The 25610-nt window shown below is 43.4% G+C and overlaps 1 protein-coding gene across 3 annotated transcripts in view; it reads left to right on the forward strand.

Moving 5' to 3' along the window:
• Positions 1–376: 376 nt before the first annotated feature.
• LOC139576719 (AP-1 complex subunit beta-1-like) overlaps positions 377–25610 on the forward strand; it is a 49156-nt gene continuing 23922 nt past the window's right edge. Inside the window, exons 1-19 of one of the 3 annotated variants that reach the window (XM_071403094.1) lie at positions 377–506; positions 2517–2577; positions 2968–3073; positions 3290–3425; positions 3579–3824; positions 4049–4239; positions 4413–4634; positions 5114–5234; positions 5398–5493; positions 7323–7438; positions 9140–9305; positions 13351–13449; positions 14627–14886; positions 15410–15620; positions 15766–15783; positions 17722–17751; positions 17848–17985; positions 19687–19832; positions 19945–20074. In XM_071403094.1, coding sequence (XP_071259195.1) covers positions 2541–2577; positions 2968–3073; positions 3290–3425; positions 3579–3824; positions 4049–4239; positions 4413–4634; positions 5114–5234; positions 5398–5493; positions 7323–7438; positions 9140–9305; positions 13351–13449; positions 14627–14886; positions 15410–15620; positions 15766–15783; positions 17722–17751; positions 17848–17985; positions 19687–19832; positions 19945–20074 — 2469 coding nt within the window. In that variant the 5' untranslated portion in view covers positions 377–506; positions 2517–2540. Of the gene's footprint in view, positions 507–659; positions 777–2516; positions 2578–2967; positions 3074–3289; positions 3426–3578; positions 3825–4048; positions 4240–4412; positions 4635–5113; positions 5235–5397; positions 5494–7322; positions 7439–9139; positions 9306–13350; positions 13450–14626; positions 14887–15409; positions 15621–15765; positions 15784–17721; positions 17752–17847; positions 17986–19686; positions 19833–19944; positions 20075–25610 lie in introns of those variants that run through there. The other 2 variants (XM_071403092.1, XM_071403093.1) reach the window with 2 other exon arrangements.

A 25610-nucleotide genomic window follows, 5' to 3' on the forward strand; every position in this document is an offset into this window, starting at 1 on the left:
CTTGTCTCTCAAATACATTGTTACAGCTGATGGTTAGCTAAGCTAGTGAATTTTAGCCATATTAGAATAGACATGACATCAATCAAAACACCTCAAAACAAGACATGGTATCATGTTGGAGTGGCAGGTAGCCTAGCGTTGGGCCAGTAACCAGAAGGTTGCTAGATTGAATCCCTGAGCTGACACGGTAAAAATCTGTTGTTCTGCCCCTGAACAAGGCAGTTAACCCACTGTTCCTAGGTGTCATTCTAAATAAGCACTTGTTCTTAACTGACTTGCCTAGTTAAAAAAGAACAAGATGAAACAAGCCACCTACGATTCCCCGCTTATTGTAATTGTTGCTAGCTGGCTCGTCATCCAGAATCCCCAAAACACACGGACTTCTGTCCCATTGAAGCGTAATAACCTTATTACGGAAGTCGGAAGTAAAAAAACAACATATGATGGCGATTTTCAAGTGGGAGGGAACGAACGAAGCCAGGACAAATTAAACACACTTCGCCACGGTAAGCTGTCTGTCGATTTTATGTTCCATTTTACTCTGTGTCGTGTCTAATTTTAACTTCAGTAGGTACGTTAATTCTGTGGAGTTGGATTTGAAAATAGGTCGATAGATTAAGAGCTTAACTATCCCGGCAAATGCTTCCTTAAGCCCCTACATTAGAAGGTCATTTCTTTAGCCAGACTGCAGAGCATCAGCTAGCTAGCAAATTGTACAGTCGTTGAGCAGCAGGTTCATTCAGCAAACAAACATGGAGTGGGCTAATCAATTATGCGTGAGTGATCAATCGAAGTTAGAAAGATAACTATGTTTAAAATCTAATTTGTGCCATTCCATTTGTCTTGATACAAGTTAGCTTTTGAGGTGAATGACAGCAGAGCCGAGGTAATGCTAACCATTCTGGCTAAATGTTGGCTAATGTTAGTTAGTAATCACAATGAGGAAGTGTGAAAACGAGTTAGTTATGATGATCATATTTTGCCAGGGCTTTTAACATTGTACCTTATACACATAAGTAGCTAATTTACAGGGTATTTCAATATGTTATGGCCCCGGGTTTATTAAACTACCATCTGTTGTAGCTAAGCAGCTAGCGTGCCATCTAGCTAACACTATTAGCAACCTAGCTAGTTAACAGTTAGGTAAGTTTAATAACAATCGGTCAAACGCTTGATTTTGACAGCTGTCGAATGGCTCCTGTTCTCGGTCAGATGCCACGCATTGTTTGTTAGTTTCAACTCCTTTACTAAACCTTTGAAAACTAGCTAACTAGTTGTTAAAAAATAGTGATTAATTTACAGCAACTTGTATCTTTGAATAATTGACTTAATGCTAACGTTAGATGCAAAGGCAGTCTGTGTTGAGGCAACATTTGTATTATGACAGCTGGCTGTTGACTGCCAGTTATTGCCATAACACAGCAATTAGGCCTTACTGTGAGCATACTCAGTTCATATATTTGTTCCCAAAGGGCCACAGATCTGGTGGTCATGATACAGTAGTAATACAGTTCCTACACATTTGAATGTAGGTAACACATTTTATTCATGCACCTCAAACTATAACATTTTAGCTAACATTACTCTATCAGGGTTTGAGCTAAATCTAATCTCAGAGTAGTGACTTTTAGTCCCAGGGAATTTGAGGGTCCTGTCAAATGAACCACCACCACACAGCACTGCAATTTAGAAACTTGTCCAGCCAGTGTGACAGGGCGGTGGGCAGCAACATTTATCTTCCACCTGTCATTGTTCTCTTTGCCCATCCAGACGGCCTCTCAACAGGCATTGTGCTCTCTGCGTTATCACTGTGGGAGCAGGGTGTGATAACATGGTGGTAGTAGTGGCATTTTTGTTTTTTTGTTCATACAGTCAAACTTTACATTGACGTCTATAGAGCTTCTTGTGCAGAAAAAAAAGTATTAATACTGGGCGTTTAATGATGATTGATGAAATGGTCCATGGAGTCAACGCACTGACTGCTACAGCACCATTCATATTGCATCAACATGTGAGACACATTGCCAAAACTCATCATATTGTTCTAAAGTTGGGGGGGTTCAGTGAAATAAGAGACAAATGCGTTTGTTTTCACAGCGTTGTTACTTTCAAAGCTTGCTACTTTCAGTGTTGCTTTTTAGTATAGAGTAGTGTTTTTTAGTTTTTGTGGGAAGACCTTTAGCATAAAGGATAAAGTGGAATTCAACAACAGGAAATGGATAGTGCTGTGCGCTGCAGGGCTCCAGGGCTGCATACTGAGATTCTGTAGACCCGGGAGGACACCACCAGTCAGGCTGGCTGATTTGAGTATGTGCTGTTTTTTAGTCGACCAATGTGTTTTTACACATTGTCCATTGTGTTATCTCATAGAAAAACATCACAGCCAAGTGTCCAAGTGATGGAAGAAAGAACGTCCTCCTATTTTGCCTACACTTGCACTTTTACAGTTTCCTGTCTCCTTTGTGGATCCCTCTCCTTTTAGGGAAAACAAGTTTTTCTCTCTCGTTCCCTTGCAGGAGAACCGACAATTTGGATCCAAGATGACGGACTCCAAGTATTTCACCACTACAAAGAAAGGTCTTATTACTTATTACTTTCCAAAGTGAATTTCAAGTTGGCCTATTTATTGTTAACCTTTATTCAGAGCTCAGCTTAAGGCTACTCTTGTCATATTAGTCATGAATCATGACTTGTTTTTAGGCACTAATCCAAATGTTGTGTAATCAGTCAGGGAGACCTAGAAAATGTTATAGAAAAAAAATGGCTCCCAACCACAAACTGTTTAAACAGTTCTATGTCAACCTAATCTCTATAATAATTAATGTGGTCGTGTCGTGTCTGGTTATATGCAGGGCACCCTACAGTGACTGGTTATATATACCAGTCTTGATCTGCCGCATTATGTATGACTACTCCACGTACACACACTTCTGCTATCTGTTATGTTCCGTTTTCATGTGTGCGCAGGAGAGATCTTTGAGCTGAAAGCCGAGCTGAACAGCGATAAGAAGGAGAAGAAGAAGGAGGCTGTGAAGAAGGTCATTGCCTCCATGACCGTTGGAAAAGATGTCAGGTGAATCCTGTTAGACTATGTCAGAAACTCATGGTCAAAAGATGCGCTATAACATTGTCCATTGCCACCCTCAGATGGCACTGTGTCATCTCTGAACATGTGAGAATGTGGTCAATATTTATGGCCCATCCTGACTCTGCTCCCACATAGAGATCCTATAATTCACTAGTAGCTGATTTCATAGATCCTCATGATCTATGGCTCCCCCTCCCCCAGTGCCCTGTTTCCAGATGTGGTGAACTGCATGCAGACTGACAACCTGGAGCTGAAGAAGCTAGTCTACCTGTACCTGATGAACTATGCCAAGAGCCAGCCCGACATGGCCATCATGGCTGTCAACACCTTCGTCAAGGTAAAGCACAAAACCAGGGCAGGTCCGACAAACAATACTGACCTATTGCTCTAAAGGGTTTTCTCACTGTCTGTTAAGTTAGAGGACTGGTAGCGACATCTCAATACTCCTCAGTGTGTGAAAGCTAACATAGAGACTCTCCTCCCCCTTCAGGACTGTGAGGACCCTAACCCCCTGATCCGGGCCCTGGCTGTGCGTACTATGGGCTGCATCCGCGTGGACAAGATCACTGAGTACCTGTGTGAGCCTCTGAGGAAATGTCTGAAGGACGAGGACCCCTACGTGAGGAAGACTGCAGCTGTGTGTGTGGCTAAGCTCCATGACATCAATGCCCAGCTGGTGGAGGACCAGGGCTTCCTGGACACCCTCAAGGACCTTATCTCTGACTCCAACCCTATGGTGAGGCTCCCATGGCAGGGTGACCAGCCTGCTAGACTACCTGACCTTGGGTTAGCCTACTGGCTCTAGAACTAAAGTCCTACTTTTCAAGAATGAGAGGTGTGGGGAAGTGTCATGGCTGCCATTCGGCAATGACTGACCTCTGTTACCCTAGTGGGCTGCAATGAGATATGTGCTCTTGCAGTCTAACTTGCCCACTTTCTGGCCCTCTCCTTCTCTTTCAGGTGGTTGCGAATGCTGTGGCAGCCCTGTCTGAGATTGCAGAGTCCCACCCCAACAGTAATCTGCTGGACCTGAACCCCCAGTCCATCAACAAGCTGCTGACGGCCCTCAACGAGTGCACCGAGTGGGGTCAGATCTTCATTCTGGACTGCCTGGCCAACTACACCCCTCGCGACGACCGCGAGTCCCAGAGGTCAGAAAGCACCGGATGCCTCCTAGTTTATTGCTTTATCTGACACACTGATTCTCCCTGTCAGTGTCCACGTCCATCTGCTGTATATGAAGTGTACATTTCCCCACTCTCTCCTTCCCTCTATCTGTACTCGTCTCTTGTCTCATCGCTGTCCTCCCTCTCTCATTCTGTAGTATCTGTGAGCGGGTGACCCCCCGTCTGTCCCATGCCAACTCTGCGGTGGTGCTGTCAGCGGTCAAGGTGCTGATGAAGTTCATGGAGATGCTTCCTAAGGACCTGGACTACTATGGCACCCTGCTGAAGAAGCTGGCCCCACCCCTGGTCACCCTGCTGTCTGCAGAGCCCGAGCTGCAGTACGTGGCCCTGAGGAACATCAACCTCATCGTACAGAAACGGTAGGAGGGACAGAGGGACTACCAGCAGAAATGAGTGTCGCAGCTTAATACAGTTATTCAGTGTGTGTGCTGTCCTAATAGCGCTCTGGTCCCTATATCAGGGCTCTCCAACCCTGTTCCTGGAGAGCTACCCTCCTGTAGGTTTTCACTCCAACCCCAGTTGTAACTAACCTGATTCTGCTTATCAACCAACTATTAGAATCAGGTGCGCTAAATACGGGTTGGAGTGAACCAACAGGACGGTAGCTCTCCAGGAACAGGGTTGGAGAACCTTGCCCTATATAGTGCACATATTTTGACCTGGGCCCTGGTCCAAAGTAGTGCACTATATATGGAATAGGGTGCCATTTGGGACGCTACCAGTGATTCCTCGGCACATTAAATAGTTTGAATGTGTTGGCTGTATTCTGCTAATTCCACCGTTATTGAAATGACAAATAAATGTTCTATTGATGGCAATCATACTTTTTTCTCTGCAGCCCAGAGATCCTGAAGCATGAGATGAAGGTGTTCTTTGTGAAGTACAACGATCCCATCTACGTCAAGCTGGAGAAACTGGACATCATGATCCGCCTGGCATCTCAAGCTAATATCGCCCAGGTGACCCACACACACACACTACTGTTACAGTTAGAACCTTTAGAAGCCATGTTTTTTAATTCAATAAGTAATCATTTGAGAAGTAACATGGACAAGCAGTAATGTGATTCCTAGACAAGATGAAAGCCAGTATTGGTGACCCCATGCTGGGGTATTTTTTTAGGTGCTGGCAGAGCTGAAGGAGTATGCCACTGAGGTGGATGTGGACTTTGTGCGGAAGGCAGTCCGAGCCATCGGCCGCTGTGCCATCAAAGTGGAGGTGAGAGAGGGAAAGGAGATGTAGCTGTACAGTCGTGGCCAAAAGTTTTGAGAATGACACAAATATTAATTTTCACAAAGTCTGCTGCCTCAGTTTGTATGATGGCAATTTGCATATACTCCAGAATGTTATGAAGTGTGATCAGTCCCTCTTTGCCATGCAAATGAACTGAATCCCCAAAAACATTTCCACTGCATTTCAGCCCTGCCACAAAAGGACCATCTGACATCATGTCAGTGATTCTCTCATTAACACAGGTGTGAGTGTTGATGAGGACATGGCTGGAGATCACTCTGTCATGCTGATTGAATTTGAAAAACAGTTTGGAAGCTTCAAAAGGAGGGTGGTGCTTGGAATCATTGTTCTTCCTCTGTCAACCATGGTTACCTGCAAGGAAACACTTGCCGTCATCATTGCTTTGCAAAAAAAGGGCTTCACAGGCAAGGATATTGCTGCCAGTAAGATTGCACCTATAATCAACCATTTATCGGATCATCAAGAAATTCATGGAGAGCGGTTCAATTGTTGTGAAGAAGGCTTCAGGGCGCCCAAGAAAGTCCAGCAAGTGCCAGGACCATCTCCTAAAGTTGATTCAGCTGCGTGATCGGGGCACCACCAGTACAGAGCTTGCTCAGGAATGGCAGCAGGCAGGTGTGAGTGCATATGCATGCACAGTGAGGCGAAGACTTTTGAAGGATTGCCTGGTGTCAAGAAGGGCAGCAAAGAAGCCACTTCTCTCCAGGAAAAACATTGGGACAAACTGATATTCTGCAAAAGGTACAGGGATTGGACTGCTAAAGACTGGGGTAAAGTCATTTTCTCTGATGAATCCCCTTTCCGATTGTTTGGGGTATCTGGGGAAAAAAGCTTGACCGCAGAAGACAAGGTGAGCGCTACCATCAGTCCTGTGTCATGCCATCGGTAAAGCATCCTGAGACCATTTATGTGTGGGGTTGCTTCTCAGCCAAGGGAGTGAGCTCACTCACAATTTTACCTAAGAACACAGCCATGAATAAAGAATGGTACCAACACATCTTCCAAGAGCAACTTCTCCCAAACATCCAGGAACAGTTTGGTGATGAACAATGCCTTTTCCAGCATGATGGAGCACCTTGCCATAAGGCAAAAGTGATAACTAAGTGGCTCGGGGAACAAAACATCGATATTTTGGGTCCATAGCCAGGAAACTCCCCAGACCTTAATCCCATTGAGAACTTGTTGTCAATCGTCAAGAGGCGGGTGGACAAACAAAACCCCACAAATTCTGACAAACTCCAAGCATTGATTATGCAAGAATGGGCTGCGTTAGGATGTGGCCCAGAAGTTAATTGACAGCATGCCAGGGTGGATTGCAGAGGTCTTGAAAAAGAAGGGTCAACACTGGAAATATTGACTCTTTGCATCAACTTCATGTAATTGTCAATAAAAGCCTTTGACACTTATGAAATGCTTGTAATTATACTTCAGTATTCCATAGTAACATCTGACAAAAATATCTAAAGACACTGAAGCAACAAACTTTGACACAAATCTTAATTTCCACATTCTCAAAACTTTTGGCCATGACAGGTCATATACATAGTGTTTTAAAGTCCTATACAGCAAACCCTCACATTAACTGTACTGTTTTACTGCTAGCCTAATGAATGTGTGTCATGAGTTTACTGTGCAGTATATATATGTCTGTGAAATGTTGGAGCTTTTTCATGCTGGTGATGACCAAGCCAGATGATTGTCACCATAACTATTGAAAGCCTGAATAATGCCGATTTGGTAGGGTCTCTCTGGCCTGCTCTGTGTTTGGCTGACAGCATCTGTCTTTCTGTCAGCAATCAGCGGAGCGCTGTGTGAGCACCCTGCTGGACCTCATCCAGACCAAGGTCAACTATGTGGTGCAGGAGGCCATCGTGGTCATCAAGGACATCTTCCGCAAGTACCCAAACAAGTAGGTCACCTGTTGATGGTCCTGTCAGGTCCAGGCCTGGTTATTACACAGTGTTGCATCCCAAATGGCACCCAATTCACTATATAGTATGCTACTTTTGACCCGGGCCCATAGGGCTCGCAATCCTTATAACCCAGTTCGTGTTTGGTTTTCCTATGAATGGATCCTCAAATCGTTTCACAATTATAAGGCGAAATGAATGACTGATGGAAGAGGCACTGCGTATATCACAACTGAGTTAATCAGTGAAGGAGCCTAACCAGGAAGCACTTACAGATGTAAGTAGGGTAGTGTTATTTTTCTGTGTGCAAGATGTTTACTGGGAAATCATTCCAACCATCAAGATAGATAGGCTGTTGAGATCTGACAGGCAATCTCATTAGTGTTTAAGGCAACCAGAAGTATAGCGATGGACTAAACCAGCCATGGACAATTTTGAGGGAGATTGATATTCAATGAGTCATACAGAGGTTGTATTACACCTCAGCAGAGATTGCCATGCTTGTTAAAATGGTCTATGGTTTCTCCTGTTGTCACTTAAGACAAGCATAGCGTACTAGCGCTAGCAAATGCATTTATACTCGCACATATCCGCACCCACACACTGGAGCCCTGTCTGTTCCGGCTCACTGCCACCCAGATCACATCTTGGCCTGAGAGGTAGGGAGAAAGCTCATTACTCTGACAGCGGGTTTTCTGCTTGGCTTTCATCGTGAAAGGCATGAAAATGAGCTTTTGGGCCGAGGGAAGACTCCTCTAACCTCTCTCACTCATAGCTATGCAAGGTGTCAGTCCGCAGTGCGTAGCGCTGAATCCCTGCCCCTGACAACGCCCAGGCAGCCCCAGTCAGAGGCAGCCAGAGCCTGACCCCTACTCTATCAAGGCTCAGTAGGCTGGATCCATGTGCCACATAGACAGACAAACCTCCTACCCACTGGAAACCCAGTCCATGTCACCCTGCACCTACTTAACTTACTGGACTGCTGTTTACTGAACATGACCTCACAGCCACGAGTCACTCATTCAACCTGCATTACTCTGTAATTAAGTTTGTTAGCTGTTGCTGTATATTCCTACATTCTATTTATGCCAGGGAATGGATGATTGCTGGTTGTCCTGTTTGGTAACTCTTTTCTTGGTCTTTTTAGGTGTTGGGTAGTGAATCATCGTAATTTATTGTAAAGACATTCTGTTCCCTCCTTTTTTCCCTCCTTTTTTTTTTCAGCAAAAAGTGATGCAGAAAATATCAGTTCATCCAGTATGAAGTTTAGTAATTGTGTTCGCAAGAAAGCCCACAAAATATTTTATTATGTGCAGTCATGTAAATACAGGGGCAAAGAGTAAAACAAAATAAAAGTCCTATAATTTAGTGAAGTGAAGGTTCAGAGGCTGTGAAATGTTTCTTTGTCTATGCAACAGCATGAACAGATTCTATTGCCTTGCCCTTGGCTCGCATTACTGCTCCAGCACAGCCTGTTCAGATGCTGTGTTGGCATTTATGCTAATACCATTCTTGAGGAATGCTGCAGAGTCGATAACATTTTATATTCAACTGACAACAGTTGATAAATATGGTAAAACGAAGAAAAAAAAATACAAAATGACTGCAAACCAATTTCCCATTTGAAAATGTTTTTCCGTCTGTGTGTGGACAATGACTTGGTACTGATTCATTAGTTCCTAACCATGGTCTGTTCCCAGGTATGAGAGTGTGATCGCCACGCTGTGTGAGAACCTGGACTCCTTGGATGAGCCGGAGGCCCGGGCAGCCATGATCTGGATCGTAGGAGAGTATGCTGAGAGGATCGACAACGCTGACGAACTGCTGGAGAGCTTCCTGGAGGGCTTCCACGACGAGAGCACCCAGGTCTGACTCACTCACACACGGGCCCTGTCCCAAATGGCACCCTATTCCCTATATAGTGCACTATTAGCCCTGGTCCAAAGTAGTGCACTACATAGGGAATAGGGTGCCATTTGAGACGCTGGCAATATGCCGTTTACTGCTCACTCTAAACAGGCTTCAATGGAACCGTTCTGTGAATACTGGGAGATATTGGGGGAGGGGGGGACTGCATTTAGTAGCCTATAGCAAGAGAGAGTAGGCCTATAATTGACTGGCTGACTTTGAAAAGAGGGGCTGTTGTAGTCTCACAGGATAACTGCTGTTTTACCTATCAAGAGGCAATAACAGCAGCTTTATGAAGATGCTGACTGGTTGGTTATGGCACGCTTAAAGGCACTGCTTGCGAAAGAGCATTGATTTACTTTAAGAATTCAAGCTGTTTTTGATGAAGTTAGGAAAAACTGTAGACTCGTGGAGAGACATTTTAAGTACCTCGTCTTTGTTTCCTATAAACGTCATCTTCTAACCAGTCTCTCGATGATAATAATGGAAAAAACATGACACTTTAATGGGAACACTACAGTAGAAATTGAAGTGTGTTGTGTTTCCTCCTTGAAGCAGTTGGTATTATATCCTCCTCTGTGGATCCATGTATACGGAGTAGTCTAGAGTATTCTGCACATGTTTTGTTTCGGGATTAGCTCTGCTTGTTTGGAAACCACAGGCTAAGCCATAGATTAATTCATTCTGCTCCATTTTAGTAGTAAAGATTTAGACATAGTATGCATTGGAGAGAGATTTTTGTTCAGGCTTTTGAGTTGTAATTTTTTTCAGTATTAAACGCTACATGCCGAACTCTTTGTAGAGTACGTGTTTAGTTTGAAGTGTTGTGCAAATGTTGTTTAGTACATACTGCATGTATGTAAACTCAGCAAAAAAAGAAACGTCCTCTCACTGTCAACTGCGTTTATATTCAGCAAACTTAACGTCTAAATATTTGAATAAACATAAGATTCAACAACTGAGACAAACTGAACTAGTTTCACAGACATGTGACTAACAGAAATGGAATAATGTGTTCCTGAACAAAGGGGAGGTCAAAATCTAAAGTAACAGTCAGTATCTGGTGTGGCCACCAGCTGCATTAAGTACTGCAGTGCATCTCCTCTTCACGGACTGCACCAGATTTGCCAGTTCTTGCTGTGAGATGTTACCCCACTCTTCCACCAAGGCACCTGCAAGTTCCTTGACATTTCTGGGGGGAATGGCCCTAGCCCTCACCCTCCGATCCAACCAGACGTGCTCAATGGGATTGAGATCCGGGCTCTTCGCTGGCCATGGCAGAACACTGACATTCCTGTCTTGCAGGAAATCACACACGAAACGAGCAGTATGGCTGGTGGCATTGTCATGCTGGAGGGTCATGTCAGGATGAGCCTGCAGGAAGGGTACCACATGAGGGAGGAGATTGTCTTCCCTGTAACGCACAGCGTTGAGATTGCCTGCAATGACAACAAGCTCAGTCCGATGATGCTGTGACACACCGCCCCGGACCATAACGGACCCTCCACCTCCAAATCGATCCCGCTCCAGAGTACAGGCCTCGGTGTAACGCTCATTCCTTCGACGATAAACGCGAATCCGACCATCACCCCTGGTGAGACAAAACTGCGACTCGTCAGTGAAGAGGACTTTTTGCCAGTCCTGTCTGGTCCAGCGACGATGGGTTTGTGCCCATCGTTGTTGCCGGTGATGTCTGTTGAGGACCTGCCTTACAACAGGCCTACAAGCCCTCAGTCCAGCCTCTCTCAGCCTATTGCGGACAGTCTGAGCACTGATGGAGGGACTGTGCGTTCCTGGTGTAACTCGGGCAGTTGTTGTTGCCATCCTGTACCTGTCCCGCAGGTGTGCTGTTCGGATGTACTGATCCTGTGCAGGTGTTACACGTGGTCTGCCACTGCGAGGACGATCAGCTGTCCGTCCTGTCTTCCGGTAGCGCTGTCTTAGGCGTCTCACAGTACGGACATTGCAATTTATTGCCCTGGCCACATCTGCAGTCCTCATGCCTCCTTGCAGCATGCCTAAGGCTCGTTCACGCAGATGAGCAGGGACCCTGGGTATCTTTCTTTTGGTGTTTTTAAGAGTCAGTAGAAAGGCCTCTTTAGTGTCCTATGTATTCATAACTGTGACCTTAATTGCCTATTGTCTGTAAGCTGTTAGTGTCTTAACGACCATTCCACAGGTGCATGTTCATTAATTGTTTATGGTTCATTGAACAAGCATGGGAAACAGTGTTTAAACCCTTTACAATGAAGATCTGTGAAGTTATTAGGATTTTTACGAATTATCTTTGAAAGACAGGGTCCTGAAAAAGGGCAGTTTCTTTTTTTGCTGAGTTTATGTATGTACAGTTGAAGTCGGAAGTTTACATACACTTAGGTTGGAGTCATTAAAACACGTTTTTCAACCACTCCACAAATTTCTTGTTAACAAACTATAGTTTTGGCAAGTCGGTTAGGAATTCTACTTTGTGCATGACACAAGTAATTTTTCCAACAATTGTTTACAGACAGATTATTTCACTTATAATTCACTGTATCACAATTCCAGTGGGTCAGCTTGGAAAATTCCAGAAAATTATGTCATGGCTTTAGAAGCTTCTGATAGGCTAATTGACGTAATTTGAGTCAATTGGAGGTGTACCTGTGGATGTACTTCAAGGCCTACCTTCAAACTCAGTGCCTCTTTGCTTGACATCATGGTTAAATCAAAAGAAATCAGCCAAGACCCCAGAAAACAAAATGTAGACCTCTAAGTCTGGTTCATCCATGGGAGAAATTTCCAAATGCCTGAAGGTACCACGTTCATCTGTACAAACAATAGTACGTAAGTATAAACACCATGGGACCACACAGCCGTCATACCGCTCAGGAAGCTCTCTCTCATAGAGATGAATGTACTTTGGTGCGAAAAGTGCAAGTCGATCCCAGAACAACAGCAATGGATCTTGTGAAAATGCTGGAGGAAACAGGTACAAAAGTATCTATATCCACAGTAAAACGAGTCCTATACCGACAACCTGAAAGGCCGCTCAGCAAGTTAGAAGCCACTGCTCCAAAACCGCCATAAAAAAAGCCAGACTACGGTTTGCAACTGCACATGGGGACAAAGATCGTTACTTTTTGGAGAAATGTCTGATGAAACAAAAATAGAAGTGTTTGGCCATTATGACCATAATGTTTGAAGGTAAAAGGGGGATGCTTGCAAGCTGAAGAACACCATCCCAACCGTGAAGCACGGGGGTGGCAGCATCATGTTGTGGGGTTGCTTTGCTGCAGGAGGGACTGGTGCACTTCACAAAATTGATGGCATCATGAGAAAGGAAAATTATGTGGTTATATTGAAGCAACATCTCTAGACATCAGTCTGGAAGTTAAAGCTTGGTCGCAAATGGGTCTTCCAAATGGACAATGACCCCAAGCATACTTCCAAAATTGTGACAAAATGGCTTAAGGACAACAAAGTCATGGTATTGGAGTGGCCATCACAATGCCCTGACCTCAATCGTATAGAAAAGTTGTAGGCAGAACTGAAAAAGCATTTGTGAGCAAGGAGGCCTACAAACCTGACTCAGTTCCACCAGCTCTGTCAGGAGGAAGGGGCCAAAATTCACCCAACTTATTGTGGGAAGCTTGTGGAAGGCTACCTGAAACATTTGACCCAAGTTAAACAATTTAAAGGCAATGCTACCAAATACTAACTGAGTGTATGTAAACTTCTGATCCACAGGGAATGTGATGAAAGAAATAAAAGCTGAAGTAAATCATTCTCTCTACTATTATTCTGACATTTTCTCATTCTTAAAATAAAGTGGTGATCTTAACTGACCTAAAGACAGGGAATCTTTTACTAGGATTAAATGTCAGGAATTGTGAAAAACTGAGTTTAAATGTATTTGGCTAAGGTGTATGTAAACTTCCGACTTCAACTGTAGCTATAAGCTGAGTTGGTGTGCGTAGTATGTATGAGTGAGTTGTAGCTGGTCTCGTCTGTTCTGGTTTCCCAGGTGCAACTGCAGCTGCTGACAGCCATAGTGAAGCTGTTCCTGAAGAAACCCACTGAGACTCAGGAGCTGGTGCAGCAGGTGCTGAGCCTGGCCACACAGGTGAGTGTCCCGGTGTGCACACACACACAGTCAACAGCAGGGATCTAATCAGCCACAGTCTCACACCAACGCTTCTTATGCCAGGGCCTTCAGGCCATGTCAGTTGTCACTCTAATTGCCCAATAGAAGAACAGAAACCATATTGTCTTGACTTTGAATTCCCAAAAGTAAGAGAGATGGGAGATGTATAGTCCTGTCTTCCAACAACTAGGCTACCCTTTTCTCCAGAAAGTCTGGAGCACCTTCAAGTGTTATCCTAAATATGCCAATTAGCCAAGCAACACACCAGGAAAAAGGGAAGGTCAAAAATAAGGACCTAAAGATTGATTGTGTTCTGCTCAAATGCTGATGGGAACAACCCAGTTTAAAAGATGGGCTGTGATCTTGGTGGGGTAGTCTAAATGCTTGAAGCTCTTTTATTGGTCTAATTACTATGGGATGTCCTTGACTAACCTGACAACAAGGGCACCATTTTATTTACTGTGCTTCCTGTGGCTGTCACTAACGTCCTTCACTCCATAAATAACTAGCCTGCTGGGACGCTATTGAAATGGCTGCTTTTATTCGTGATTCTCCCCCTCCCACAAATGGAATGACGCATTCACGTGTGGCGTCTGCCTGACGATAGGGCCTAGCCATTCCAGCACTGCTGAAGCAATATGAAAAGTGGGATACTCATTGAAATGTGTCAAGTTGACAGCCAGTGTGACAGCGTCACCATAAACGGTACCCTACTATTTCTGATGAGACGGAGTGTTTTTGAGTTTGAGTGTTGCATTAGATGAACATCTTTGTTTTATGAGTAGTTCATCTCTCTCCTCAGACTGTGGGAGTTGTCATTAACTTTTGAGCTTAGTGCCAGGGGAGTTTCAACACTGCCAGGAAGCTGCCAGGACCAAAAATATATTCCCGATGTTCTGGTTTTTATGTCCTTGTACCGCGTGTCTTCTAAGCCATGCTGATGCTGTTCAAATCTTCCCTTGGATTTTCTTATTATTGACTGAGTAGATTATTCTAGCTATACCCCTCAGGGAATCGAACCTAACCTGACTCTTAGATTATTTGCTTAGTATCTGACATGACATAAGTGAGAAGAACAGGCAGAGAGCGGAGTCTGTGAAGCAGTTACTATTTATTATGCACCACATCAGTCATCCTCTCAATCTCTTGTCTGCAGGACTCTGACAACCCGGACCTGCGAGACCGTGGCTACATCTACTGGCGTCTGCTCTCCACTGACCCTGTGGCTGCCAAGGAGGTGGTGCTGGCCGAGAAGCCTCTGATCTCAGAGGAGACGGACCTGATTGAGCCCACCCTGCTGGAGGAGCTCATCTGCCACATCGGCACGCTGGCCTCCGTCTACCACAAGCCTCCCAGCGCCTTCGTGGAGGGCAGCCGCGGTGTGATGCACAAAAGGCTCCCCGCCCGCACTGGATCGTGAGACACACACACACTTTTAGGGCCCACTTGAGTTTCCCTGACTAAACACCTTATTTGCACCTGAGTAATTCCCCTAAATAGTGTTATTTACCCCTAGAGTACACCCAGTCTTTACTTTGTGTAAAGCATACCTTACTTTATACTGGCTTAAGCCACGTTCGATGAATCAGAGATATCCGAAAGATCTCACACGAGGCTGTGTTCCCAGCAGACATGAAGTGCAGCACACAGCACTGGGCTGATTTTAAATTCAATCTTAATGCCATTTAATTGTTCTTTTCATTGCATTTAAGATGTGCCAATGGTGTTCCCTTAAATAACCTTAGGACCAATTATTAAGCAGGGTTGGTTTATTGAATCAAGAGTTCTAGATAATTTAGCTTGGCTGAGACTAGGCTTCTCTTTACATTTTTAGGAATTCAAACCAGGTTAAACAAGTGAAGTTCTTAAATACCCCCTTTATCGTGGTGAATCTTTGCAGTTGTCTAACTCCCTCTGTCCTGGTCTCTCCATCCCCCAGAGGAGAGGGTACGGAAAGCCCAGAGATGGGCAATACTGCTGGGGGCTCTGCCCCTGAAGCTGCTACCTCTATCATCCCCTCGCAGGGAGACCTCCTGGGGGACCTTCTCAACCTGGACATGGCACCCCAAACCACCACTGGCCCCACCCCCCCCACCTCCGGCATGCAGATGGGGGGCATGGATCTCCTTGGTGGAGGTCTGGACAGCCTGGTAGGTACCTCACTGTAGCCTGCTGTGCTGCTACCCCTGGTCAACCAGTGAACATAGTCTTTTTTTTTTTTTGCTTTCTTTTTTTTCTTTTTGACTGAGTTTTCCTCTTTCTTTATAATTTTTATTTTTTATGCCACACCTGCAGATGGATGAGTCTGAACCGGTAACTAAAGTACAAGGAGGGAGAGGACATAGCTATAGTCACACATCACATTACATCATCATTAGTTAGATGTAGTAGCTATGCTTGGGTGGTATCCAGACTTTTATATTGTCATACTGTCCTTCTCTCATACCTGGATTTACGGTAATACCGGCATAGCACACAAGGGAGCGCTAAAAACGCAAGAAAAGACCATTGGGTCTCTATTACAGAATGCTAACAAAATTTGCACAAACTAATTGTGAAATGACATAGATGTTGTTAGTTAAATGCTATTGAACATAAACTAATTGCAAATTCAGCACATAAAATTATACTACAAAACGTCATTTTCGGTGAGTGTGGACATTTGCAAAAAGTTGTGATGAAGGTTTTTCTGAAGGAAGAGCAGCATGTATACACGGAGCAGATGGGAGAAGAACGGCAGAGGGGGAGGGGGGAACGATCGTAGGAAGCACGGGGAATAAATGGCAGCTGTACAGAATTCATCCAGAGCGCTTTGACTTCTGGCAGAAAGCTCTTATAAGATATCTGATGGTAAACATTTAGTAGTGAATTGCATACAAGTGTAACGTCATCACTTCATGTGCGCTGCACAACAGAGGCTCGCTGATAGCTATAGAATGCTATGTACTCCCCAGCTCGCTTTCTCCCGTTGTGCTGTTTACAAACATGTGACTGGCTCAAATGTTCTGGGGAACTATGGTAAGCTTCATCATTTAAAATAATGTGACAGGAGAAATGAAGAATGCAATTTCCTATGGTATTGCACAAGTTGACTGCAGGTAATCACTTAAAACGTAGCTACAAATATACACATTTATTGGAAAAACTACAAATAAATTGTTTTTTTATTTATTGGAAAAACCATCCTGTGGCTTTTCAAAATACCCTGGTATACTGCCCAAGCCTAGTAGTAGGGCATTATCATTGCTGTGTGTGTGTGTGTGTGTACTGTGTGCTGTATTCACCTCTTCAATATTCTTTCTCTGTGCTTGATGCATCCTGATTGTTCCATGTCAATGAATACATCTAACATGACAACCCTACTGTATTCATCCTGCCATCAGCCACACGTTCCCCCGCGGACGGACCCTCAACAGTCTCCGTAACCTCAGCCCCTGTCGCCAGTGTACACCCACACTGACTACACTGACTACAGTCACACTGACAGCCCCCCTGACCACAGCTCTACTGAGCACAGCCCCCCTGCTGAGGTTGGTTGAGGGGCATCAGTAGAGGCTCCTAGACAGACTAGACTGGAGTCCCCTTATGATACCCTGTGCTGTACTATGACCTCTCACCATCTCTAGCTGCAGTGTCACTGTCTGTTGTAGTAGATCAGAGATGTTTCCTATCGTCTCAACATGTTCCTTTTTAAGTTTATTTCAGGCCTCTGAGACCTTTTGTAGGTCTTGTTGTGTTTGTTGTTCCAAAAGCCTTTACTGTAGCTAGCTGTATTTGTTATGATTTTAACACGCTACTCTAGATGTTTAGGCCCTATTAATTTCTGGTTTCCATTTGCACTCATCTCTTCATAATTAAATTTTTTTTGAGAGTGATGTATTTCAATACTAATTTTTCTGTGTAACCACCTAACTGACCACTGTGCTGGCAAACAGTTGGTATTTACAGTTTCTGAGGTATCTGAATGAAAACCTGAATACATGATGCTCGTCCTGCGCTCTTCGACCTCCATATGACCCTCCAGTAGCTCTCATCATAGATATAGAACACTGTTCTGTATGCTCTCATCTCACCTTCCCCAGTCTAAAAACCATGCTTTTCATATGTCATGGAACAGGGTTATCTTAGCAACCCCTCATCACACAACCACCTCCTTCCCTCAGTCTTCCTCTAGCATCTCCCTCAACCTGCTGGAATAAGGTGTACCATTCTAATAATGTATAAACTGAACTCCTGTCTCTCTTCCCTCAGCTTGGAGGAGATATTGGTGGGAGTCCTGCGGTAAGCCTGGTTGTTTAAACATTTAATTTTGAAAAATAATATTTCGGTGCAATGTTTTTGATGTTCAGGTCTTTTAACATGGTCTCTCATCCAAAGATGGGGGCTGGTTTTGGCGCGGCTCCCGCTGTGATGCCAGCCTCTCTAAACGCTCCTGTGGGAGGCGGCCTTGGAGATCTCTTTGACCTCGGAGGGGGGGTTGGCATGCCGATGGGAGCATACATTCCGCCCAAGACAGTGAGTGTCTATAGAGTATGATAGTATTGATACTACTTTGTTACGTTACAGCCTTATTCTAAAATGGATTAAATATCAATCTACCCACAGTACTCCATAATGGCAAAGCAAAAACAGGTTTTTATAAATTGTATTAAAAATGTAAGTATTCAGACCCTTTTGCTATGATACTTGAGCTCGGGTGCATCCTGTTTCCATTGATCATCCTTGATGTTTCAACAATTTGATTAGAGTCCACCTGTGGTAAATTCAATTGATTGGTCATGATATGGAAAGGCACACACCTGTCTGTATGAGGTCTCACAGTTGACAATGCATGTCAGAATAATTGTCCGTAGAGTTCCGAGACAGGATTGTGTCGAGGCACAGATCTGGGGAAGGGTACCAAAAAATGTCAGCATTTGAAGGTCCCCAAGAAGACAGTGGTCTCCTTCGTTCTTAAATGGAAGAAGTTTGGAACCACCAAGATTCTTCCTAGAGCTGGCCGCCTGGGCAAACTGAGCAATCGGGGGAGAAGGGACTTGGTCAGGGAGGTGACCAAGAACCCGATGGTCACTGACAGATCTACAGAGTTCCTCTGTGGAGATGGGAGAACCTTCCAGAAGGACAACCATCTCTGCAGCACTCCACCAATTAGGCCTTTATGGTAGAGTGGCCAGACGGAAGCCACTCTTCAGTAAAAGGTACATGACAGCCCGCTTGGAGTTTGCCAAAAGGCACCTAAAGGACTCTGACCATGAGAAACTAGATTCTCTGGTCTGATGAAACCAAGATTGAACTCTTTGGCCTGAATGCCAAGTGTCACGTCTGGAGGAAACCTGGCACCAATCCCTGCAGTGAAGTATGGTGGTGGCAGCATCATGCTGTGGGGACGTTTTTCAGTGGCAGGGACTGGTAGACTAGTCAGGATCGAGGGAAAGACGAACGGAGTAAAGTACAGCGAGATCCTTGATGAAAACCTGCTCCAGAGCGCTCAGGACCACCGACTGGGGTGAAGGTTCACCTTCCAACAGGACAACGACCCTAAGCACACAGCTAAGACAACACAGGAGTGGCTTCGGGACAAGTCTCTAAATGTCTTTTGAGTGGCCCGAACTTGAACCCAATCAAACATCTCTGGAGAGACCTGAAAATAGCTGTGTAGCGACGCTCCCCATCCAACCTGACAGAGCTTGAGAGGATCTGCAGAGAAGAATGGGGGAAACTCCCCAAATACAGGTGTGCCAAGCTTGTAGTGTCATGTCCAGGAAGACTCAAGGATGTAATCGTTGTCTTAGGTGCTTCAACAAAGTACTGAGTAAAGAGTTTTTACTTATGTAAATTTGATATATATATATATATTTTTTAAATAAATTTACAAAAATTACGAAATAGTTTTTGCTTTGTTATTGTGTGTAGATTGAGGGGGAAAAACAATTGAATGCGTTTTAGAATAAGTATCCCTATGTGTCCCCCCCAACATATGGTTTAGGGTAAGGTTTGTTTGAATCCTCTACCCAACCCTTCCCTGTTTCGTGTTGTCCTTTTGATTTTAAATTGTACTTTGATTGATGCTCTTGATTTTCTGACCTGATGTATGGATTCTACTGTTAATGTGATATTTCATTGAGTGCCCTGAAAGGTGTCTGCCAAATAAATTGAATTATTATTATTTAATACAAACTGTAGAGACGTTCCTCTTATGGTATCCTCTTTCCTCAGGTGTGGCTCCAAGCCATGAAGGCTAAAGGTCTGGAGATCTCTGGGACCTTCGCCCGGCGTGCTGGAGTCATCCAGATGGAGCTGGTCCTCACCAACAAGGCCATGAGCATCATGACTGACTTCGCCATCCAATTCAACAGGAACAGGTGAGAGGAACATCCGTCACAGTCTATATGACTGTCATAAGGAAACCATCTCTGGTGTGAATGTGATTTTAAAAAAAAAATCTAGTTCTGACTGGGACTCTTCTCTCTCTAGTTTTGGACTGGCCCCTGCCGGCCCACTCCAGGTCCTCACCCCTCTCGGCCCAAACCAGACCATTGAAGTCAGCCTCCCCCTCAGCACTGTTGGGCCAGTCATGAAGATGGACCCTCTCAACAACCTGCAGGTAACTTTCCCACAACGTTAGTTGTACAGGATGTTTCAGGAGACTAGGCTGCTTCAGACCAGGGTTGAATAGTGGGAACCGGGTTACTGAGATATCCAGCCCAAACCCACTCCCTTTTCCCAGGATAAATAACTGCAAGAAACCGGTAAATTTATAATAAATTATTTATATGAACAGCATGACGTGAAATGGCACTGTTAAATGATATGCGCTGTCTAAGTCTGGCTTCTCAACGGCCTCCTCTCTGCTATCTGCATGACCAGTCTTCGACGCTCATGGTGGGGACACTGCTTCTCACTACGGAGTGTAGTTCAATGTGTTTATCATCTCATCATGGTAACTTTTTGAAAGAATAAGGGGTCACCTTATTCTTTCATTGTAAAGAGTTTTAGAACAGCCTGTCACTCAAATATCGTTGCCGCAGTCTTTCTCTCTCCATCAATTCCATTCAAATTGCATCCAAAATAGATCGGCCTAATCCTGGTCAAGATTGAGATGCACTGAGTGTACAGAACATCCTGCTCTTTCCATGACTAAAGCCCTATTCACACGGGACTAGTATTACTATAGAATGTAGGTGATGTAATTACTACCCCAGCATGTCAGTTTTTCCAGTGGACGATTCGGATGGGATTAGCTTTACCCAAATGCCCAGTAATAATTGTTTTCCTCATTCAAAATGGATAAATATGACGGAAGCCTGGAGGCTCTTCTAGGTGGGAAGATGTTTTAAATGTCTAGGGATGGCCTAATATTGGCCTAATGGCCTTCAGTTCGAAGAAAGTCAAAATGATAAGACCTATCAATAACAACCATGAACTGTAACCTATGCACAAATTGAATTAACTGACGTATTTGGCGAAAGAGGAATAGGCACTTGAAAAGTTGATATGTGACAAAACATATCCATTTGTAGACTACATGCATAGCATTATTGTTTTAAGCATTAATTTGTTCCCATGTTCTTATCCAAACTGGGTGCAGCACCTGTTAAACTCAGTAATATCCTTCAATACACAGGGATGATGATTCACACGGGATATGTGTTATCAGAGGACGTGAGAGTTTGCCCGAAAAACTGTAGGTTTTTAAGGATGGGATAATAACCTTCCTGACAAGTAAAAATTACTTGCATGGCAGATTCGTACGGGACTGAAATACGGATGTGGTGATTTGTGCTCGTGCACATAATTACATTACCTGAGCTCCCCCAGTAAAACCTATCCCGTCCGAATAGACTGACCAGGTGAATCCAGATGAAAGCTATGATCTCTTATTGATGTCACTTGTTAAATCCCCTTAAAATCAGTGTAGATCGGTTAAAGAAGGATTTTTAAGCCTTGAGACATGGGTTGTGTATGTGTGCCATTCAGAGGGTGAATGGGCAAGACAAAATATTTAAGTGCCTTTGAACGGGGTATGGCAGTAGGTGCCAGATGAACCAGTGTGAGTGTGTAAAGAACTGCAACGCTGCTGGGTTTTTCACACGCAACAGTTACCCTTGTGTATCAAGAATGGTCTACCAGCCAACTTGACATAACTGTGGGAAGCATCGGAGGCAACATGGGCCATCATCCCTGTGGAACACTTGTAGAGGACATGCCCTGATGAATTGAGGCTGTTCTGAGGGAAAGAGAGGGTACAACTTAATATTAGGAAGGTGTTACTAATGTTTTGTACACTGTGTGTGTATATATAGTTGTCCTAGCCTACCTCTTTTTAAGGTAATACATTCAATGCAGTATTAGCCTTATATTTAGCTAACGAATGATGTGTTATGCATAAGCTTCTAAATTATAGCCTCTGTCTCTTGCGCAATACGCACCTCCGCTCCGTTGCCGTGTCTAGTTAAAAAAACGCTACTTAGCTCTTGGAGTCCCAGGAAAAGCTAGACTAGAATAGCTTGCTGGACATCTTTTCTTTTAGCATTTCTTATACTAATAGACTGTTCGAAGAGAGATTCAAGCTCTTGTTTGCTGAATGTTAAATACAGCAGCCATTAGAACTTTAAAGAAGAGAACACGTGATGGCAGTTATTTATTCAGAATAAGGCTGTCCCCGACCAAAAAAAATCTTGGGCGACCAAGAGTCTGTTCTTTCGATTGGTCGAACTTTTTAAATGTGTATTTTTCCATATAGACACATACTATGTGTTTTAATCAAATCAACTATATGCACTGAGCTTGTCTGATGCTTTAAGTGAACTGTTTGTTGAAATAATTAAGACACACAAATGATTAGAGGGAGTCCGACCACAATTGATTTGATTGTGCTTGTCCTGGCTTAGAATTGCTGTGTTAAAAAAAAACGCTAACAACTGTGTGACTAGCACACGTTGTCTCTCCTCCCTACTGCAGCGACCACCACAGAACGTCAACAGTGTGTTTTTTGGTATTTTATTAGGATCCCCATTAGCTGTTGCAAAAGCCAAAATCTCATATGCCGATAACAATACATATCACGATATAGCACATTTTTTGTAAATTCAATGAATAAATAGTTTATATAAAATGACCACATGTAAAGGCCTATTTCTTATTACATTTTGAATTCTACTCAACAAATACAAGGTACTTACTCATATTTGATTATTCCTCCTTTTATTTAGAACCTTTGTGAAAATGTTCAATTAAGCATGTAACAAAATCTCTAAAAAGGTAAATAGAAAACACTTCAACTATAGTTGCAAACAAAATAAATATAGGCCTAAAATATATTTTTGGGGGCTTGCCTGTTTTGCATGTTATTTTGGCATTAATACGTGTCACATATCAATTTGCATTTGGTACCTTGGGTCGAGTGTTAGCACCAACTCACGAAACCCCTGTTTCTCGACTGTGTAAATTGGGGCCATGTCTTTGCAGATATAAGTTGTAAAGGCAGCTGTTATCTTGTTCCATCTTCATGATTCTTTGCCATATGGTGTGCCGCGGGCAAAAGCCTCTTGCAACGTCTGAGTCGGGGGTTTGTTTTGAGCACTGGACTGTACTTTTTTGGGTCTCATCCGTAGACTCTCTCCGTACTGTTTCACATGATTCTTGCATAGGTGGTAAAAGAGGTTAGTGGTGTTTGAGCCTGTTGTCGGGACCGGACTGCGGCATATTTTGCAGAGGACGGTTTTCTGGTCCGTGTCAGACTTTTCATACCCAAACCACGTCCATGCGACCAAAGTAGCCCCTCTCTTAGGTACGAGTTCCGTGTCTCCGTGCTCTGTGTCACGTTCACTCTCATCCATGTTTGTTTGTGTTTCAGCCGTGTGGAAGAAAGCAAAGCTTCGTCCAATTGACCAAAAATATTGCCGTAAAGAGTGTGATTTGCAACACAACGAAATAAACGATAGAGCGTAATATGAAACGTTAGAAAAACGTCTATCGTCACACAATATATATTGTCCAGCCCTTATAATAAGTAAGATTAGACCAAACTAGAGCCTGTAGAACTTGCTTTTTGGAGTGTGGTGTCAAAGCAGAGCATCTCTTTATTACGGCTAGACCTCTCCCCATCTTTACAACCATTGAATCTATGTTTTGACCATGACAGTTTACAATCTAAGGTAACGCCAAGTATTTTAGTCTCCTCTACTTGTTCAACAGCCACACCATTCATTACCAGATTTAGCTGAGGTCTAGCACTTAAGGAATGATTTGTACCAAATACAATGCTCTTAGTTTTAGAGATGTTCAGGACCAGTTTATTACTGGCCACCCATTCCAAAACAGACTGCAGCTCTTTAAGGGTTTCAGTGACTTCATTAGCTGTGGTTGCTGATGCGTATATGGTTGAATCATCAACATACATGGACACACATGCTTTGTTTAATGCCAGTGGCAGGTTATTGGTAAAAATAGAAAAGAATAGAGGACCTAGAGAGCTTCCCTGCGGTACACCACACTTTATGTGTTTGACATTAGAGAAGATTCCATTAAAGAAAACCCTTTGAGTTCTATTAGACAGATGGCTCTGAATCCACATTATGGCAGAGGTTGAAAAGCCATAGCACAAGATTTTTTTCAACAACAGGTTATGGTCAATGATATCAAAGGCTACACTGAAATCTAATCGTATAGCTCCCACAATCTTATTATCGATTTCTTTCAACCAATCATCAGTCATTTGTGTCAGTGCAGTACATGTCGAGTGCCCTTCTCTATAAGCATGCTGAAAGTCTGTTGTTAATTTGTTTACAGGGAAATACAATGCTATTTGGTGAAACACCATTTTTTCCCCCAACAGTTTGCTAAGAGCTGGCAGCAAGCTAATAGGTCTGCTGTTAGAACCAGTAAAGGCTGCTTTACCACTCTTGGGTGGCGGAATTACTTTGTCCTCAGGCTTGGAGGGAAGTCAAAGACTTTCCTCTAGGCTCAGATTAACAATATGACAGTGGAGTGGCTATAGTCAGCTACCATCCTCAGTAGCTTTCCATCTAAGTTATCAAAGCCAGGAGGTTTGTCATTATTGATTGATAACAATAATTTTCCACCTCTCCCACACTAACTTTACAAAATTCAAACTTGCAATGCTTTTCTTTCATTATGTTTTTTATGCATGAATACAATTGCTCACTGTTCATTGTTGGCATATCCTGCCTAAGTTTGTCCACTTTATTTAATTGGCAATTATTAAAATAATTTGCAACATCAAATGGTCTTGTGATGAATAAGTCATCTGATTCGATGAAAGATGGAGTTGAATTTGTCTTATTATTATCTGCCCATAATTTCATTTAAAGTACTCAAGTTTTTTTTCATCATTCTTTATATCATTGATCTTGGCTTCATAATAAAGTTTCTTCTTTTTGTAGAGTTTAGTCACATAATTCCTCTATTTGCAGTAAGTAAGCCAGTCAGATGTGCAGCCAGACTTATTAGCCACTCCTTTTGCCTCATCTCTTTCAACCATACAGTTTTTCAATTCCTCATCAATCCATGGAGCCTTAACAGTTCTAACAGCCAGTATTGCCCTGTCTGTGTTTCTGAAGGTGCAATATAATTACAGCCATTTCTGACTGAAAAGTAATGTTACTGAAGTCCCTCATTTTGTTTAGGAATGACCTCAACCCTTACTGTTTTTACGTGACACGTATGCATCGCATGCATGTGACCAATAGGGCCTGACCTGTAGCATATCATAATCGCATCTATTAAATAGGTTATAACAAACTCTGAACACATGTGACAGCAAAATGTATGCAGAGGACGTGACAAACTTGAGACGGGGTAATGTTTACTGGTTCCTCAGGAGGTAAAGGGGAAGTTGGATGTGTGGAATACATTTGACTAAATTAGTTGCCAAATGAATAGGAAATATAGTCAAGATGTTGACAAGGTTATAAATAATGATTTTTTAAAAATTGAAATAATAATTGTCCTTCAAACTTTTGCTTTTGTCAAAGATTCCTCCATTTGCAGCAATTAGTCTTGCTGACCTTTGGCATTCTAGTTGTCAATTTGTTGAGGTAATCTGAAGAGATTTCACCCCATGCTTCCTGAAGCACCTCCCACAAGTTGGATTGACTTGATGGGCACTTCTTACGTAC

Source organism: Salvelinus alpinus, chromosome 5, assembly GCF_045679555.1.
Source record: "Salvelinus alpinus chromosome 5, SLU_Salpinus.1, whole genome shotgun sequence".
Classification (NCBI taxonomy): domain Eukaryota; kingdom Metazoa; phylum Chordata; class Actinopteri; order Salmoniformes; family Salmonidae; genus Salvelinus; species Salvelinus alpinus.